We start from the raw sequence: 18,104 nt of genomic DNA, 5'->3' as shown, positions 1-18,104 counted from the left end.
TCAGTACTACTCACCACACACTTTTAACCTGCTGTTTGCTAGTGCTAAACTGCAATTCTCAAATAGTCTTTTATTCCACAAGTCTCGACTATGCACATAATAAAATAATTTTTAGCATTTACATGAGTGGAAATTTCAAAAATGTTAATCATAAATGTTCTGTTCCTGAATTAAAAGCAGACTCAAATACAGGAATACGAGAAATATCAATGGGTGAGAGGTGTCTGGTATGTACTATTTGCTGTTGATACAATGAGCTAGTGGCGGCAGTGGTTACAACACATACGTATACTTCTCTTCTCACCAACAGATGCAAAATCTCGTATAATTTGTCTTGTGGCCCCGGAACCAAACAACAACAAAAAGATCATTTGTAATGGTACTCAAACCCATACAACTCGCACTCCAGTAGATGATAAATGGAGTTTCTGGGACTCCCATTCAAATGAATGGGGAAAAGAGAAAAACTTTCTGACTCAAGCCCCAAAAGCCCAAAATAGGAGACTGATTTTCTCCCCACCTATCCCCTTCCCTCCCATACAAGCAAATGTAAAATTCAGACTGATTTTCTCCCCACCTATCCCCTTCCCTCCCATACAAGCAAATGTAAAACTGAGTGATTTTCTTTCCACCTATCCCCTTCCCTCCCATACAAGCAAATGTAAGATTGAGACTGATTTTCTCCCCACCTATCCCATTTAGGCCATAGGCGAAATAGGGCCACCATGGAACCCCCGCCACCCACCTCCCAACAAACTACGCTTTTTTGAAGTGTCTGGATATGCTGAATACGAATTTGAATGTTAACATTGAAAATATTGGGATGCACGACCTGTTTTAGCCTCATGAAAAGGGGTACCGTCAAAAATGAATTTTCTTCATTTGTGCCAAAAGCGATTTCCGTACACAATTAGAATGGCTTCTGGACGACCAATTACAATGTCGGACTGCACATATTATGGCTTATATGAAACATAATCTCATGCTGGTTCCATGTATGTATCGAAAATTTATATATCCAAGAGCTTATATAACATGTTGAGTACATGTACTGTATCGTCTTATTAACTGCCCATTACTATGTTGCAGAGTTTTCAATAAAGCTTATTTTATCCTGTTTCTTGTTATATATCCTGCTAATTAACCATGAGGTGACAAGCCAATACCAACTGCATTCCACTTGATGCCAAAATGGATCCAATATCTTGGATACCCGCAATGTTATCACATCCTAAATTGCATATGGTTAATCTCATTGTGTTTGTCAACTATGAGCAGAGCCTCCATCGAGGTCAATACCTGACACAGAAATGAGTTGGTGCTGAAGAGAAAGCTTGATTTCCCATGAACAAAGATATCCATATTTAAATTGGTATTGTGTGAATTTTTTTTCCTCCACATAATTATATTTTTAATGTGCAGAATATGGCCATTGGAGCAGTAGTACAGACACCTCCCCCTCAAGGAACTTCATCAACAAATATTCATTTGCAGATTACTTAAGAATTATTCCCATCATTTACATTGAAGCCAACAGGTTAGTTAAGATACAATTCATTAATTATGACTAGTGCATGCCTGTACGTGTGTGTCCGTACGTGTGACCGTACGTGCGTGGCCGTACATGCAAAATATAATAATAAAACTTTCAAACCGCGTGCCACAAACAACAACCACACAGGCCGTTCCTTCGCTCTTGCGTGCCCGTACGTGCAAAAAAAAAAAAACTTTCAAACAACCACACAGGCCGTTCCTTCGCTCTCGTAAATGACGACTGGATTGGGGCATTGTGTTTATCTATAAATGCGCATAAGAAATCGAGAAATTATTAGAATACAGTAAAGTCATCACTATCCGGAAGTAGTGCGTGCCCGTACGGAATGTTCACATGCATTCCACGAATTATCGCTTGCATATAAGTAACTGCTGTGATACTTCCACACACAGAGTTAATTAAAATCCAAATTAAAATCAAGTTTACCTCCCTGTCTTTGCCAGCCATGACATTCGCTGCCATTGACCATTGCCACTCTGACGCCATGGTGGTGACAGGGTAGGATTTGTAGGAGACCTGAAAGTACAGTGTCATTTGGTATTCCATGTTCGAGTTGTTTTAGTTTTAAAATAGTTAAAAAAAAATAGTTTGCAAAGCATACCACCAAAATGATGATGCATTTTGTTGGCAAGAAAAAATTGAGAAAGAAATCGAGAAAGAATACAGTAATCGTCACTGACAGGATTGGGGTATTGTGTTAAAGAAAATCGAGAAAGAAATGGAGAAAGTACAGAAATCGAGAAAGAAAGAATACAGTCATTCGATAAATGGAGAAAAAAAATCGAGAAAGAATACAGTAAGTCGCCACTCTCCGGAAGTTCGCATATCGCAGTTACGATTATTTGCAATTTAGTTTTAATGGCCAATTATTCAATTAGCACCAACGTATTTTGCCTTTTCGCAATGTCATTGCAAGGAAAAACATAAAGAGAAGAAGAAAGAGGAGAAAGAAAAAAAAACGTGAAAAAAAATTTACTTCCTGCTTCGGAGCATACCAACCAGCTAACTCTGATGTTACCGAAATTTAGGCATCGTCTAATATGAAAACGATCATAACTTGGGGCATTGTGTTCATCTATAAATGCGCATAAGTAATCGAGAAATTATTAGACAACACGAAGTCATCATTATCCGGAAGTCCGTACGTTATAACTCGTAATGGGGAACACGGTTGACTCGTATAACTCGTAATCGGCCACGCCTACGCAGTAATGTGTCCTGTCATTGGTTGGTAAATAAATGGCCATAACTTGGGAAGCACTTCTCCTATTAATATCAAACCTTGAACAGGCACATCCTCAGGTCCCAGCAATATACCTGGCAAGTTTCAATTAGATCGGACCAGTGGTTGTCGAGAAACAGCGGTCACACACACACACACACACACACACACACACACACACACACACACACACACACACACACACACACACACACACACACACACACACACACACACACACACACACACACACACACACACACACACACACACTGCTGGAATTATAGAAAGATATTAACATCAAATATGTAGTTAAGTTTTCTCTTTTAGGTCAAAGACAATCACTTAAGTCAATTATGAATAGCAAAATAACTATCAATTTTAAATTTAATCACAGATATGACATTTTAAATTTTTTAATGTTGGCTTTCTTATCTATTTGCAGGTTCACAGAGGCTGAGTGCAACCATGCAAAGTGATGTCTGACCCAATGAACTCATCAGAACGTCAAGAGAAAGAAGGCCCCCCCAACCAAACACCCAAAGGATGGTGGCAGTGGAGGCCAAGGGACAAGGCCAAAGTCCAGGAGTATCATATACACATCCCTGGGCTTCAGTATGGACTTCTCGTGGCATTATCAATAAGTGCAGAATCTGATGAAAGACTTGCCAGGTTGAAGGACATACGTGACAGGAGACTGCCTCAGCCATTAGAATCTGTTCACCGAATGACTGCCACCTGTGACCTCATACCAGACACCATTACTGAAGGTGATAGATATCACAGAGAATGTCAGCAAATATTCACTATGAATCTCAATCGACTTTCCAGTCATTATGATCCATCTGAACCATCATGTTCCAAGTTAAGTCGGAGGGGGCTCAGCTGGTGACAAGGTACTATTCTCACCCGATTGTATATTCTGCCACTCGATGGAGTGGAAGAAAGTGAAAGTCAAAGGGACATGGACTACTGAGGGCTTAAATCAGTTTGAGTTTGATGGATGGAGAATGGTGGTCAAAACTGCTGAGGACAAATTAGATGAGAAGTTGCTGATCAGAATTAGAGGCCATGATTTGTTTGCTACAGAAGCTAAATACCACAAATCCTGCAGGGTCCAATACACACAAAATGCAGACAAATGGAGAAGTACAAGCATAGAAGACAAGGAGCAACAAATCAAACTAGCTGAGGCACACAGTGAAGCGTTTGGTGCTGTATGCCAAGTAATCGACAGGGATATCATCATCAGCAAGAATATGATGAAACTGTCAGAGCTAACTGAAATTTATATCTCTCACCTGAAATGCACCAACTTCCCCAATCCCAAATTTAGTGGAGAAAACCTCAAAGCTAAGCTGGAGAAACATGACAAATACAAGGACATACTGGCCTTCTGCACACTAAACAGAAGAGGCAACTTCCAGTCTTACATTGTTTACAGCTCTCACCGTGACATTAGTGACACAGTTCGATGTGCAGATGAACTTGGTTGTAGGGACATGATCCAGGATGTTGGAAATTACCTACATCAAGTGATTCTGGAGAGCTTCGCAAAAGCTGATGACTTGAAATGGCCTCCATCTGCCCAGGACCTTGGAAACATGACAGCTGTAATTCCATCACAATTGGAAAAAAAATTTGAATTACCTGATATCAGGCAAACCAACTCCTCACACGTCGAAAGTGCACAGGCTCGTGACTTCAACTGGGCAAGATATTTGTCGTGCAACATCGAATGGGGAATGGAAACTCCCGAAGCATATGCTCATATGCATGACACTTCGTCACCTTTTCAGGAGCGAAAAATTGATAACCTTGCTGAACCTAATGGGACACTCAGAAAACTACTCATTCTCACTAGAGTTGGAAACTGCCCTTGCTCAGGCTGTTGCTGAAACATCAAGTCTGCTGTCAACGCAAATCATTCGATCACCAGGGGCCCCTTCCATTTTCCACTCTGAATTTGATAATTTTGACCAGTTACTGAACAACCTCACTAGAATGGTCTCAATCCACACTACACTGTTTTCATCAGAAATTTATCAAGATTAACCAAATCACAACTATACAAGAGAAAATGTAGAACGTATCTTTGAAAGAGATGTCTCAACTCCTTTCATACAAAAGAATGATTAAATCAACATTCGAAACATTGTAGTAATCATGAATCAACCGTAATCAATTTACCAAAAGCAGGTTCAAACATATAATTCAAAGATTTTAATAAATCTATAAAACATCTGTTTGTGATATATGCTGATTTTGAAAGTATCCTTGAAAAGATAGATACTGTTTCTCCAAATCCAAATAAATCGTACACAAATAAATATCAAAAACATACTCCTTGTGGCTTGTGTTATTATATCAAATCATCTGTTGGTGATGAATAAAAGTGAGAATTTTATGGAGAATATGCCTTGGGGGAGTTTGTAAGACGATTGGAAAAAGACTATACAAGACGAAGAGACATAATGGTGAAAACCCATAAACCAATGTCATTCACAAAGAGAGAGAAAAAGGAATTTAGAAAGAACAGTATCTGTCATATTTGTGCAGAGAAAATTGAGGGAGAGGTCAAAGTTCGGGATCATTGTCATCTCACTGGAAAATATAGAGGTCCAGCTCATTCCCGTTGTAATCTTAATTAGAAACCCCCAGACTTTATTCCTGTCTTTCTTCACAACAACGCTCATGATGATACACATCTATTTTATTTATAAATGAACTTTCAAAGACATCTGGAGATATTTCTGCCATTCCTAACACAGATCAAATATACATCTCATTCACAAAAACAATTCATACATCCCCCATAACCCATATCAGATTTCTTGAAACATACAAGTTTATGGCAAGTCCATTATCTAACTTAGCATCAAATATTAAAAACTTCCCGAATCTTAAATCACATTTCTCACATCAAGAAGAGATTGATCTCTTCTCACAAAACGGAATATACCCGTATGACTGCATGGATTCATTTGATAATTTTAAAGAAACAAAACTTCCTTCAAGGGAAAGTTTCTTTTGCAAGTTAAACTAGCATCCGTTGAAGCCAAAGTCTTCGATATCCCCCGCCATAGTAAATGAGGACAAGGTTTTCACTCCACTTACAAGCCATTTAAGATACTGGATTATTAGGGAAATTCATCTCAATCCAACTTGTTTACATGGAAACGGAATTTTTTTTTTAAATCTGTAAACATCAAAAGGCACGAGTTCACCACTTGCTTGATATGTGTACCAAATTTCGTAAAGATATCTTGAGGGGATTTGTGGTTAAGCTCCGGAAAGGAAATGTGACGGACGGTAGGACGAATGGACGGACGCAACTTATGTCTATCAATTCACAAGTAGCAAAAGGCACCAGTTCAATTTATTCTTGATGTGTGTACCAAATTTCATAAAGAAATAGTTAATAGTTTTGCAACTATGCTCTGGAAACAAAGGTTAACCTCAATTATTTCTTAACACTCAACTTGTTTCCACGGAAAGTGACAGAAATCTTTTTGGGGGAAATCTCTAAATATCAAATGGCACCAGTTCACCACTTGCTTGATATGTGTACCAGATTTCGTAAATATATCTTGAGGGGATTTGCAGTTAAGCTCCGGAAACGAAATGTGATGGACGGATGGACGTACGGACGGCCGTACAGAACCCATTTCTATATCCCCCGCCAACTTCGTTGGTTGGCGGGGGATAATAAAACTCATATTTCCGATAGAGATTATGCACAAGCTAAAAAGGTTTGGGAGAAGTTTAATATAAAGAATCTTGGAGAATATCATGATTTGTATCTTAAAACTGATGTATTGTTATTGGCTGATGTGTTTGAAACTCTGAGAACAGTCTGTCATAATAAAAATTCTTATGGACAAGTCTGAAGACGATGATGGTTCACGAGCGGTATTTGATGATGTAGATTGTTTCAGAAGTCAAAGATGAGACAATGTGATAATGTTTGACCAAGTTATAAAAATGATTAACATGATGTGGTACGAGTGACAGGTTATTAGCTGCAAAATGTTGAAAACCCGGTTTCATTCAACAACATTAAAAAATTGACCTTTGCATAACCTTTAAAGGTCACAAAACAATGTTGTGGACATTAAAATAAGGAAACAGGATACGTGCTATAGCTTAATGGAGTTAGTTCGTCGAAGAAGGTCGAAAACCCGGTTTGATTCCCACAACTTTGAAAATATCACCTTTGTGAACTTTAAAGGTCAAAGGTCAAGGATTATGACCTTTGGTGCAAAACTTCCTCAGGAACATTCCAGGAACAATACAACGTCATATTGGCTATATGGCATTTCGCACTCCTCGGATTAGTCATACTTTGATGAAATCAGCGTAAAAACAAACTTGAAGGGGGCGCCACGGGCAAGGTGTTCGAGATAGAGCAAAATGGTTTCAAGACTTTAGGCGGGGAATGACCTCAAGATTATGCATAAAAAATATTGTCATCCTAGCTCTCAAAATCTGGGTGGTCGTATGATTTTTATGTCAAAATTCGAAATTTTCTAAGTTCATGACCTTCTGACCTTGGGAAGAAAATGAAAAAAAAAATAATCGAGCTCCATGTGGCTATGCAGGTGCCATTGGGCTAACCAAATACCGAAAACCCCTGCCAGATTCGACAAACCCCTCGGAGAAGATGGATTTTTATGTCAAAATCACAATTTTCTAAGTTCGTGACCTTGTGACCTTGTGACCTTGACATGAAAATGAAAAAAAAATCGAGCTCTGTGGGGCTATGCAGGTGCCATTGGGCTAACCAAATGCCGAAACCCCTGCCATATTTGACAAACCCCTTGGAGAAGAAATTTTGTCAAAATTCGCAATTTTCTAAGTTCGTGACCTTGACCTTGGGACGAAAATGAAAAATCGAGCTCCTTGGGGCTATGCAGGTGCCATTGGGCTAACCAAATACTGAAACCCCTGTCAGATTCGACAAACCCCCGAGGAAAAGATGCAAATTGAAATCGGCTACCCCTAAAAACATGTTTTTTGGGCGTGGCTCCGCCCATAATAGGTGCACCACGCCCATTTTCAGTAAACAACTAGATCATGATATAAACCTCCCACCAAAATTTGGTCAGGATCGGATCAAAACCCACGGAGCTATGCTCGGAACAGACAGACAGACATACAGACAGAGACACAACAATAACGAATATAGTGGTCACTTATTTTTTCGTGAAAATATTTTTTCGTGAAGCAATGAGACCCCGCTCACTATTACACGGCCCCGGGTTTGGCTTGGAGTGCTATGTTAAAAATGACAAAACAGAATTTGGAAATAATCAGTGATACAGATATGCTTTTAATGATAGAGAAGGCTAAAAGAGGAGGAATATCTCAAGTATATTCCAAGAGATATGCTTAAGCAAATAACAAATATCTTCTTGATTAAAATAAGAATGAGGACAACTCTTACCTGATGTATTATGATGCTAACAATTTGTATGGGTGGGCTCTGTCTCAATCTTTACCTGATGGAAAACTTAAATGGGTTTAAGAAAAACATTATGAAAAAGTTTTGCAAGACATTGTTGTCTCCTCTCAAAAAGAATTGGATGAAGTTGAAGTTGGATATGATGTTGAGGTTGATTTAAAATATCCAGAAGAACTTCATCACAAACATAAAGACCTATTTATGCCCCTGATAATGTCCAAGAAAAGAATGGTTAAGTAATTATCAAGTCATTTAATATAAAAGGTAAAACTCCAGAAAAACTACTTACAACATTAAATGATAAAGAAAGTTATGTTTTGCATTTAAGGAACTTAAGACAATATTTATCTGCTGGGATGAGAATGAGGAAAATTCATAGGATTTTGAAATTTAAACAAAGTCATTTGTTTAAAAGGTACATTGATTTTAATACAAAAAGGAGAACAGAAGCAAAAACAGATTTTGAAAAGGACTTTTATAAATTAATGAATCATGCTGTATTTGGAAAGACTATGGAAAATGTTTGGAATCTACAAAACAAGACTTGCTACATCATGGAAACAGGCTTCAAAGTTAATTAACAGACCAAGTTTTTAGCGAGCAGAGGTGTTTTCAGAGAACTTTTGTGCTATTCATTTGAAAAAAAAAAAGTATTGAAATGGATAAATCTATTTTTATGGGAACATCAATTTTTGACTTGTCAAAGTCGTTAATGTATGACTATTATTATAATAATTTAAAATCGAAGTACAAGGATAATGTGTCATTGTTATACAGTCATGCGCCGCTTTACGACGTTCCAGTCAAAGACAGATCGCATATACGACTGTGGTCCCATAAGATTATAATGGAGCTGAAAAAGTCCCATCACCGAGTGATGTCATCGCCGTCGTAGCGCTGCCAGTTGTGTAAAAGTACAGCATAGCACATACAATTATGTACAGTACATAATACTTCATAATGATAACAAATGACAGTGTGAGCCCGTTATAATGCGATCGTTGAGGTCTATAAAATGTCATCGCGAAAAAAGCAGGGTCGTGCTAAATCGGGATTCAAGGAAATCAACTTTAAAATTGAACCAATGTTTGCACGTTTACCTTCCAGCAAGTAAATTACCTTTGAATTGAAGAATTCCGCGAATAAATCATTGTTGTTGCAGTCGAAATTAAAACACAAATTTATTTTTAGTGAAGCTTTTTATATTGTTAAAACAATCGCACTGTTCTGAAAATATTGTTACGGTTGTGGAAATTCACAGATCACCATTCAGGTTCCCCGAAGATCAGTTATGTCGGTCGATAAGTGTGTGTTCCAGGTTCGATTTCCCCACCAATGTATAACGGGAATTATTTGTGTGCCGGGTTGTGCATCTTCAGTTAGCCGTTATTCTGTCTCTATCTTTTATTTTAACAACGACAATAACAACAATAAAAACAACAACGACAACCCACGGCCGCGTTTCACGGTGATCTTCAACCACGTCTGCGTGAAGCCGGTGATCTTCAACCACGTCCGCGTGAAGCCGGTGATTTCAACCATGTCCGCATGCAAGCATGACTTGCAAAACGAATCAGAAAGGCCTTACCCTCTGAAGGAGCTGGCCAATCAAAAGTGAGAGGGGTGGAGCCAGCCAGGGGTGAAGGATCGAAGGTGAAAGAGCGAGTACCCCCCTCCCCCTGAACCCGATAAAGAGCCGTGCTGGAATGCCGAGAAGAGGAGTTGAGTTGAGAGTTGGGCTTGAGTTAGGCTGGGCCGTTGGAGAGAGTCTGGAGTCTGGAGTTCTTGGATTGCGGTTGGTGGAGGGAGTGGAGAGACGCCCCATTGGGAGCTGGAGAGTTCGGAGTTCGGGCAGTTGGTTCACTGGGGGTTCGCCGGCGTGACCAGGAGGCCTGAGTCAAGAGCCATTCACTACTCCAACGTGTCGTTGGCGAGAGCAGGCCGCAGTGGAGGCCGGACGACCAAGGGAGCCAGTTGGAGCTCGGAGGTCCAGGCAAAGACGCCGAGGGTCGCCGAACCAGGACCCAGCGAGTCACCAAGAGGGTGGCCAGGTAGCCCGCTCGGTCTCTCGGAGCTCCTTCGGTCATCCCGGCTCCGGGCAATTATAAAGGCTCACGAGCCCGGTTCTTTCTTTCTTTCTTGGGTTTTCCATGAAAGTCTGTGGTGCCTTGTCCCCAAGTAGAACTGACTAAGTGCATGTACATAATAAATAAACATCAGCTGTAGGTTTTTGCTCGTGTCTTGTCCCCATCCCCCCATTCATTGCATATGTGCATTTGAAATAAATTACCCCATTTTTGAATGTTAACCTGCTCGTTGTGTCACTTTCTGCCATTGACTGCCATGATGCGTTCGGAATGTTAGCTGGCTGAGTATAAGCCGATAAAACGTACATCTGGTCCGACGGGGCTTGGCGATATAAAACCGCTCAGCAATCGTATACGGAACAAGCTCCTCAAGCGGCTCGTTTTGATGCAGGCTCCGTCGAGGTATAAACTACCGGCATTTCTGTCCACACGAATAAGTAGGTACATCGACAATTCGGCGATCGACCATGTAGCGTGTGGACAGAAGAGTTGGCTGGTTTATGGCGTGTTAAAAACACCCGTCGCTGGGTTTCGACGTTGATCCGGAAGCTGCGACGAGATTGCCATGTTTGGTGGGCGCGCGCGGCTGCAATTGAGCTAAAGGCGTACGTCCACACGCCAGAGTGGTGGAAATCAACAACAACATATCACACAATTGACAGGTGCTAGTTAATTAATTTGTAAATTATAACATCGATGCAATGATTTCGTATTTATAAAATCCAAACGCTATTTATTCACCTTTCAATAATCGATGCGAGAGGAGATTGTAAGTAGCCGCTAACAACACCCATGGCCGTCATGAACAGCACAAAGGTAAAATTAACGAGTCTTCGGTCTCTCCTGGATGTGTGTTACAATTGCCGACAGTATTCATTTCTGTAACATGCTGTACAGGTTTGTAGCCGAGGAGCAATAGGCTAGACCATCTAGACTAGGTGAGTAGTAGGCTATACCATCTAGGTTTGTGTAAGTACACTATGATGTTCGCACAATGACGACATCGCTTAACGACAAATTTCTCAGAACGTATCCCCGTCGTTAAGGCCTAAGTCACATTTGCTCTACGGCGAGGATACGGCGGTCGTACGCCCTCTGAATTGACAGAAACGTGTGGCAGCCGCAGAGTTTCTGTGGTGGCCTCAGGGTGGCCCTACACCGTATGGCTATATTTTACAGGTCGTAAGGTCGCCGTGGAATTATAACGCGGAGTTATAACTTTTTTCATTTTTACGTTCGCCGTAGCAATTCGACAAGCCGAAAAAAAAACTGGTAAAAAAAAAAAAAAATTTTTTTACCCATTCGTTACCGTCCGTCTGGCCGCACGTTCGCCTTAGGGCCCCCTGCGGTCGCCTTGCGGGAACCTTGAGGCTACCTTGCATCTGCCTTGAAAATTCTATGGCTGCCAAAGGGCCCCCTAAAGGTCACCATGTGACATCAAATCAAAGACCGTACGGCAACCCCACATTTTCGGTCTCCACAATTTCTAAGACCTAAGGCCTAAGTCACATTTGCTCTACGGCGAGGATACGCGGCCGTACGCCCTCTGAATTGACAGAAACGTGCGGTGGCCGCAGGGTTTCTGAGGTGGCCTCAGGGTGGCCCTATGCCGTATGGCTATATTTTACAGGCCGTAAGGTCGCCGTGGAATTATAATGCGGAGTTATAACTTTTTCATTTCTACGTTCGCCGTAGCAATTCGACAAGGCGAAAAAAAAAAAACTGGTAAAAAAAAAAAATTATTAACAAGCTGCTCAAGCGGCACGTGTTGATGCAGGCTCCGTCGAGGTATAAACTCCCGGCATTTCTGTCCGCGCGAACAAGTAGGTACATCGACAATTCGGCGATCGACCATGTAGCGCGTGGACAGAAGAGTTGGCTGGTTTATGGCGTGTTAAAAAACACCCGTCGCTGGGTTTCGGCGTTGATCCGGAAGCTGCGACGAGATTGCCACGTTCGGTGGGCACGCGCGGCTGCAATTGAGCTAAAGGCGTACGTCCGCACGCCAGAGTGGCGGAAATCAACAACAACATATCACACAATTGACACGTGCTAGTTAATTCATTTGTAAATTATAACATCGATGCAATGATTACGTATTTATAAAATCCAAACGCTATTTATTCACCTTTCAATAATCGATGCGAGAGGAGATTGTAAGTAGCCGCTAACAACACCCATGGCCGTCATGAACAGCACAAAGGTAAAATTAACGAGTCTTCGGTCTTTCCTGGATGTGTGTTACAATTGCCGACAGTATTCAGTGCAGTAACATGCTGTACAGGTTTGTAGCCGAGGAGCAATAGGCTATACCATCTAGACTAGGTGAGTAGTAGGCTCTACCATCTAGGTTTGTGTAAGTACACTATGATGTTCGCACAATGATGACATCGCTTAACGACACATTTCTCAGAACGTATCCTCATCGTTAAGGCCTAAGTCACATTTGCTCTACGGCGAGGATACGGCGGCCATACGCCCTCTGAATTGACAGAAACGTGTGGCAGCCGCACAGTTTCTGCGGTGGCCTCAGGGTGGCCCTACACCATTTGGCTATATTTTACAGGTCATAAGGTCGCCGTGGAATTATAACGCGGAGTTATAACTTTTTTCATTTCTACGTTCGCCGAAGCAATTCGACAAGCCGAAAAAAAAAACTTAAAAAAAAAAAAAAAATTTTTACCCATTCGTTACCGTCCGTCTGGCCGCACGTTCGCCTTAGGGCCCCCTGCGGTCGCCTTGCGGGAACCTTGAGGCTACCTTGCATCTGCCTTGAAAATTCTATGGCTGCCGCAGGGCCCCCTTAAGGTCACCATGCGACATCAAATCAAAGACCGTACAGCAAACCCACATTTTCGGTCTCCACAATTTCTAAGACCTAAGGCCTAAGTCACATTTGCTCTACGGCGAGGATACGCAGCCGTACACCCTCTGAATTGACAGAAACATGCGGTGGCCGCAGAGTTTCTGAGGTGGCCTCACGGTGGCCCTACGCCGTATGGCTATATTTTACAGGCCGTAAGGTCGCCGTGGAATTATAACGCAGAGTTATAACTTTTTCATTTCTACGTTCGCCGTAGCAATTCGACAAGGCGAAAAAAAAACTGGTAAAGAAATAAATAAATTATTAACCCATCGTTACCGTCCATCTGGCCGCACGTTCGCCTGAGGGCCCCCCTGCGGTCCCCTGTGGTCGCCTTGCGGGCACCTTGTCTGCCTTGAAAATTCTATGCCCGCCGCAGGAACACCCGAAGGTCACCGTGCGACATCAAATCAAAGACCGTACGGCAACCCCACGTTTTCGGTCTCCACAATTTATAAATACGCCGTGCAGCTCCCCGAAAAATAAAAACATATGTGACTGCTACATTGTGTGACCGTGGAAATACTGCGGCCGCCGTACAATTGCTAGTGGCCATAGATTTTGGAGACCCCACGGCCGCCGTGGCAAATGTGACCTCGGCCTAAGTGGCGCATGACTGAAAATGGATACAGATAGTTTTATATTAGAAATTAAGACAAGTGATGTATATGAGGATATGATTGATAATATTGATATATATATATATATATATATATATATATATATATATATATATATATATATGATACAAGTAATTATAAGTCAGGTGATGTGTTGTTTCCATCAAAGAATAAAAAGGTTATTGGTAAGTTTAAAGATGAATTGGGTGGGAAGGTCATGAGTGAATTTATAGGATTGAGATCAAAGTCTTATGCTTTCACATATATTGATAAAAATAACATTGAAATGTGTGATAAGAAGCTAAAAGGGAATACAGAAAAATATAATCAAGGAAGCAATAAACTTTAAATATTATCACAACTGTTTAACCTTAAAGAAGGAAGAGAACAGAAAAATGAATACAATAAGAAGTTATAAAAATGACAAATACAGAAGAGATAAATAAGAAAGCATAAGGAGCTTTTGATGATAAAATATATATTTCAGAGAATGGAATCAATAGTCTCCCTTATTGTTATAAATATAAGTGTTAAGACATTGGGTTGGGAATTTTAACAGGCTACTGCCGTTTTTTACTGATTTATAAATGATAGAACCAGGCAATAACCAAACCAAAGAGTGGAGATGTAATCAGCCTTGGTATTTAAATGGGAAACAAAGAATGTGAGAAATATCAAATAAGTCTTCTTGAAGAAATAACCGGGTAAAAGTAGATAAAACAAATAAGCGGATAAATTTAATTACAAATAGTTGAAGGACATGCCGTCGGACATGTTAATACGGACATGCCGTCCGTGACAATTTTCAGGCATGGCGCAACACTCTTCATCCAGCGCTGAAGTTTACCATAGAGCTGGAATGTCAAACACGTTACCATTTTTGGACATGTTGGTTGACAGATCCAACCAACGGTTTCACAACATCCGTCTACCGGAAGCCGACTTTCACAGGACAGAAAACTCGCTGGGACTCCTACAGCTCCATGAGGTACAAAATTGCCTTGATCAATATCCTGGCTAACAGAGCACAGAGGATTTCTTCATCTTGCAATCTTCCTGCTGAAATTGACAAAATCATAAATATTCTCGGTGAAAATGGTTATCTTGAGAAAATAGTGAAGAGACACATCAGTTTCTAAACACGACAAGAAATCGAAAGATTGGTCCGGACAAATGTCCAGTCGATATCAGGATACCCTGGAAAGGGCAATCATCAGAAATGTTTGAAGTACAAATCAAGCATATTGTATACAACACGTTTCTGGCTGTGCAACCCCGAGTAATCTTTACCTCTCGCCATTTACTGACGTCAGTCAACAAGGATTTGCTACCCACCTCACAAACCAGCAATGTTATTAATGAGTTTAAGTGCCGATGTGAAGCTCGGTACGTGGGCCACACAACACGAAGATTGGCTGATTGGATCAAACAACACATCCCCTTGGCAATTCGAAGAAAGATTGTGAGGGTTAGAATACAACCAGTGCGAGCATGTAGAAATATCCAGCAACCACCGGCTACTGTACCTGCTTCATCTGCCATTGCACAGCACCTGGTTGCCAACCCTATCTGTGCAGACCAGTACAATGCAGATATGTTCAGGATATTGAGCCGAGGTCGGAGCTCGTTTCATTTACGTATGTTGGAAGCAACCTTCATCCTTACCACTGATCCAATACTATGTCGTCAAAAGGAATTTGTACGATCTCTGTGTCTCTTTCAGAATGGAAAGATCAAGGGAAGTATGGTAACAAATGGTGAATGTACCTGAGCGGAAACCCCTCCCCCTATCTCAAGGATGTGGTTGCAAACGTCAATCATTGACGAACTCTGCTCCAGCGAATGGGAGCTCGAGGTGAAGATGATGAGCCGACCAATGGGCGTTCATATTAACCGTGATGTCATTACGGCTGAACGAATCAGCGTCTACCTTATTGAGAGCTGCGGAAAAGCACACGCCTTCACTTCCTTCTTCACTTGCTGCGATTTTTTAGCCTGAAGAGAGCAGCACGAAAATCTTCGGTCACTATTATATGGTGACGTCCACGGGACTTGAACAGGCCCGCCAACGTAGAATGAGCCGAAACGATGGAGGCAGTTAATTTGTTTATAACCCAAACATGGCGGTTCTAATCGCTCTACCGCAAACGGGACGAGGAAGGTGGCACGAGTCGCTTTTCACTGAGTTGATGATGTTTATTTGTTTTTATTATTACCAGAAATAACAAGACTCAGCAAGAAGAGGGATCCGGGGCGATTCGACGGGATGGTGTGGGATCGGGCGTCGGGAAAAACACAGACAATTCCAATGAATATACAGTTCTCAATCCTTCTAAGGCGCCACGCACGCACACACACACACACACACACACACACACACACACACACACACACAAAACGTAGCTACTTCTGGTGGTCAGGCTGGACCGTGGTGTGGACGCAACAGTCCCTGGATTGGCGCCGGACGAGCTGGCCTTGCTCTCGTCAGGGGGGCAGGAGAAACCGTGGTGCTGTCGACCTCCTGGTCTTGGCCCAAGTCCGCTCACAGCCGCCAGGGAACCAGTTCTGGCGCCAAGTTGCGAGCAGGAGAGGGAGGCAGGTCCGCCCGCCGTTCGACCCCGTACTCCGAGTCAGCAGAACCCCAGAGCCAACCAAGGTGAGGAACGAGGCTCAGCAAGGCTCCAAGACACGATCAAGAACACGATCGAATCAGCACAACAACAAGGATGCTCCCCGCGCAACAGCCTCCCCACCAAAAAAAACATGATCTTTTGGTTGTAATCTTCTTCCTCTTCCTTTTTGACCCCGAACAGAACCTTTTTATCCTTGGTCCTCGTCACTTCCAATCGAGCCGTTTATTGGCCCACCGCCATCGCCTTCCGCCAATCGTGATCACGGGGCGGAGCCATCCGCTACACTGTCCTGTGACGTCACGGCCAGTCTCCAGAGAATACCAAAAGGGGTTTACGCAGACACACTTACCCTATCCCGTGTCCCTATCTAATTACGTGACAATTATCATTTCCCCCTTGAAGAAATGAACATTTACTAGACAACTTATCACCACTGAATTGCTACTTATTACATCGAGATCCTGGTAAACTCGAACAGCATGGCATACCTAATTAAACATCCTAATTACCCTTTGAATGCATACCCCCCCCTCAAACGTAACAATATCATGTTTGTTTGTATCCATATTAAAGTTCTGAAGTACCAAACATCTGTTTATTTATATTTCTCTGCATTGCAGGTGTTCAAGAAAGACCGATTGATTATATATATATATATATATATATATATATATATATATATATATATATATATATATATATATATATATATATATATATATACATACAGATATCTTCTTCTTCTTCTTTCGGCTGCTCCCGTTGGGGTCGCCACAGCGGATCATCCGTGTAATCCGCATAGTGATTTGGCAGATGTTTTACGCCAGATGCCCTTCCTGACGCAACCCTGGTCGCCTCTTACGACAAAGGGATATGGTACACCGATTTTAACTGGGGTATACACCAGCCCAGCACACTGGTACTCATTTCGCCGACCTCGGAAGGATGGCAGGCTGAGTCAACCCCCTGGTGTATTAATTCAGTGGCACGACGGGGCTTGAACTCAGGACCTTTTGGATCCCAAGCCACTGCCCTAACCACTGCGCAAACACCAGGCTTTCTACATACATACATATATATATATATATATATATATATATATATATATATATATATATACATATATATACATATATATACATACATATATATATATATACATATATATATATATATATATATATATATATACATATATACATATACATATACATATACATATATATATATGTACACATACATATACATATATATATATGTACACATACATATATATATATATGTACACATACATATATATGTACACATACATATATATGTACATACATATATATATATATATATATATATATATATATATATATATATATATATATATATATACACATACATATATATATACACATACATATATATATACATATATACACATACATATATATATACACATACATATATATATATATATATACACATACATATATATATATATATATATATATATATACATATTTACATATACATATATATGTATATACATATACATATATATGTATATACATATATATATATATATATACACATATACATATATATGTATATACATATACATATTTTTTTTTTTACACACACACACACACACACACACACACACACACAC

At 40.9% G+C, this 18,104-nt stretch overlaps 1 protein-coding gene across 3 annotated transcripts in view; it reads right to left on the bottom strand.

Annotated features, from left to right (window-relative positions):
* LOC147029129 (uncharacterized) overlaps positions 1-18,104 on the bottom strand; it is a 96,592-nt gene that overhangs the window by 10,531 nt on the left and 67,957 nt on the right. For 2 of the 3 annotated variants that reach the window (XM_085880071.1, XM_085880072.1), the window contains one exon: positions 1,982-2,071. The exons of the other annotated variant lie outside the window; for it this stretch is intronic. In XM_085880071.1, coding sequence (XP_085736197.1) covers positions 1,982-2,071 — 90 coding nt within the window. The remainder of the gene's footprint in view (positions 1-1,981; positions 2,072-18,104) is intronic. 3 annotated transcript variants of the gene reach the window in all.

The sequence above is a fragment of the Eptatretus burgeri genome, chromosome 4 (genome assembly GCF_056783735.1).
Source record: "Eptatretus burgeri isolate ZD-2024b chromosome 4, Ebu_testis_v1, whole genome shotgun sequence".
Lineage (NCBI taxonomy): Eukaryota > Metazoa > Chordata > Myxini > Myxiniformes > Myxinidae > Eptatretus > Eptatretus burgeri.
This window is presented reverse-complemented; position numbering and strand designations above follow the sequence as displayed.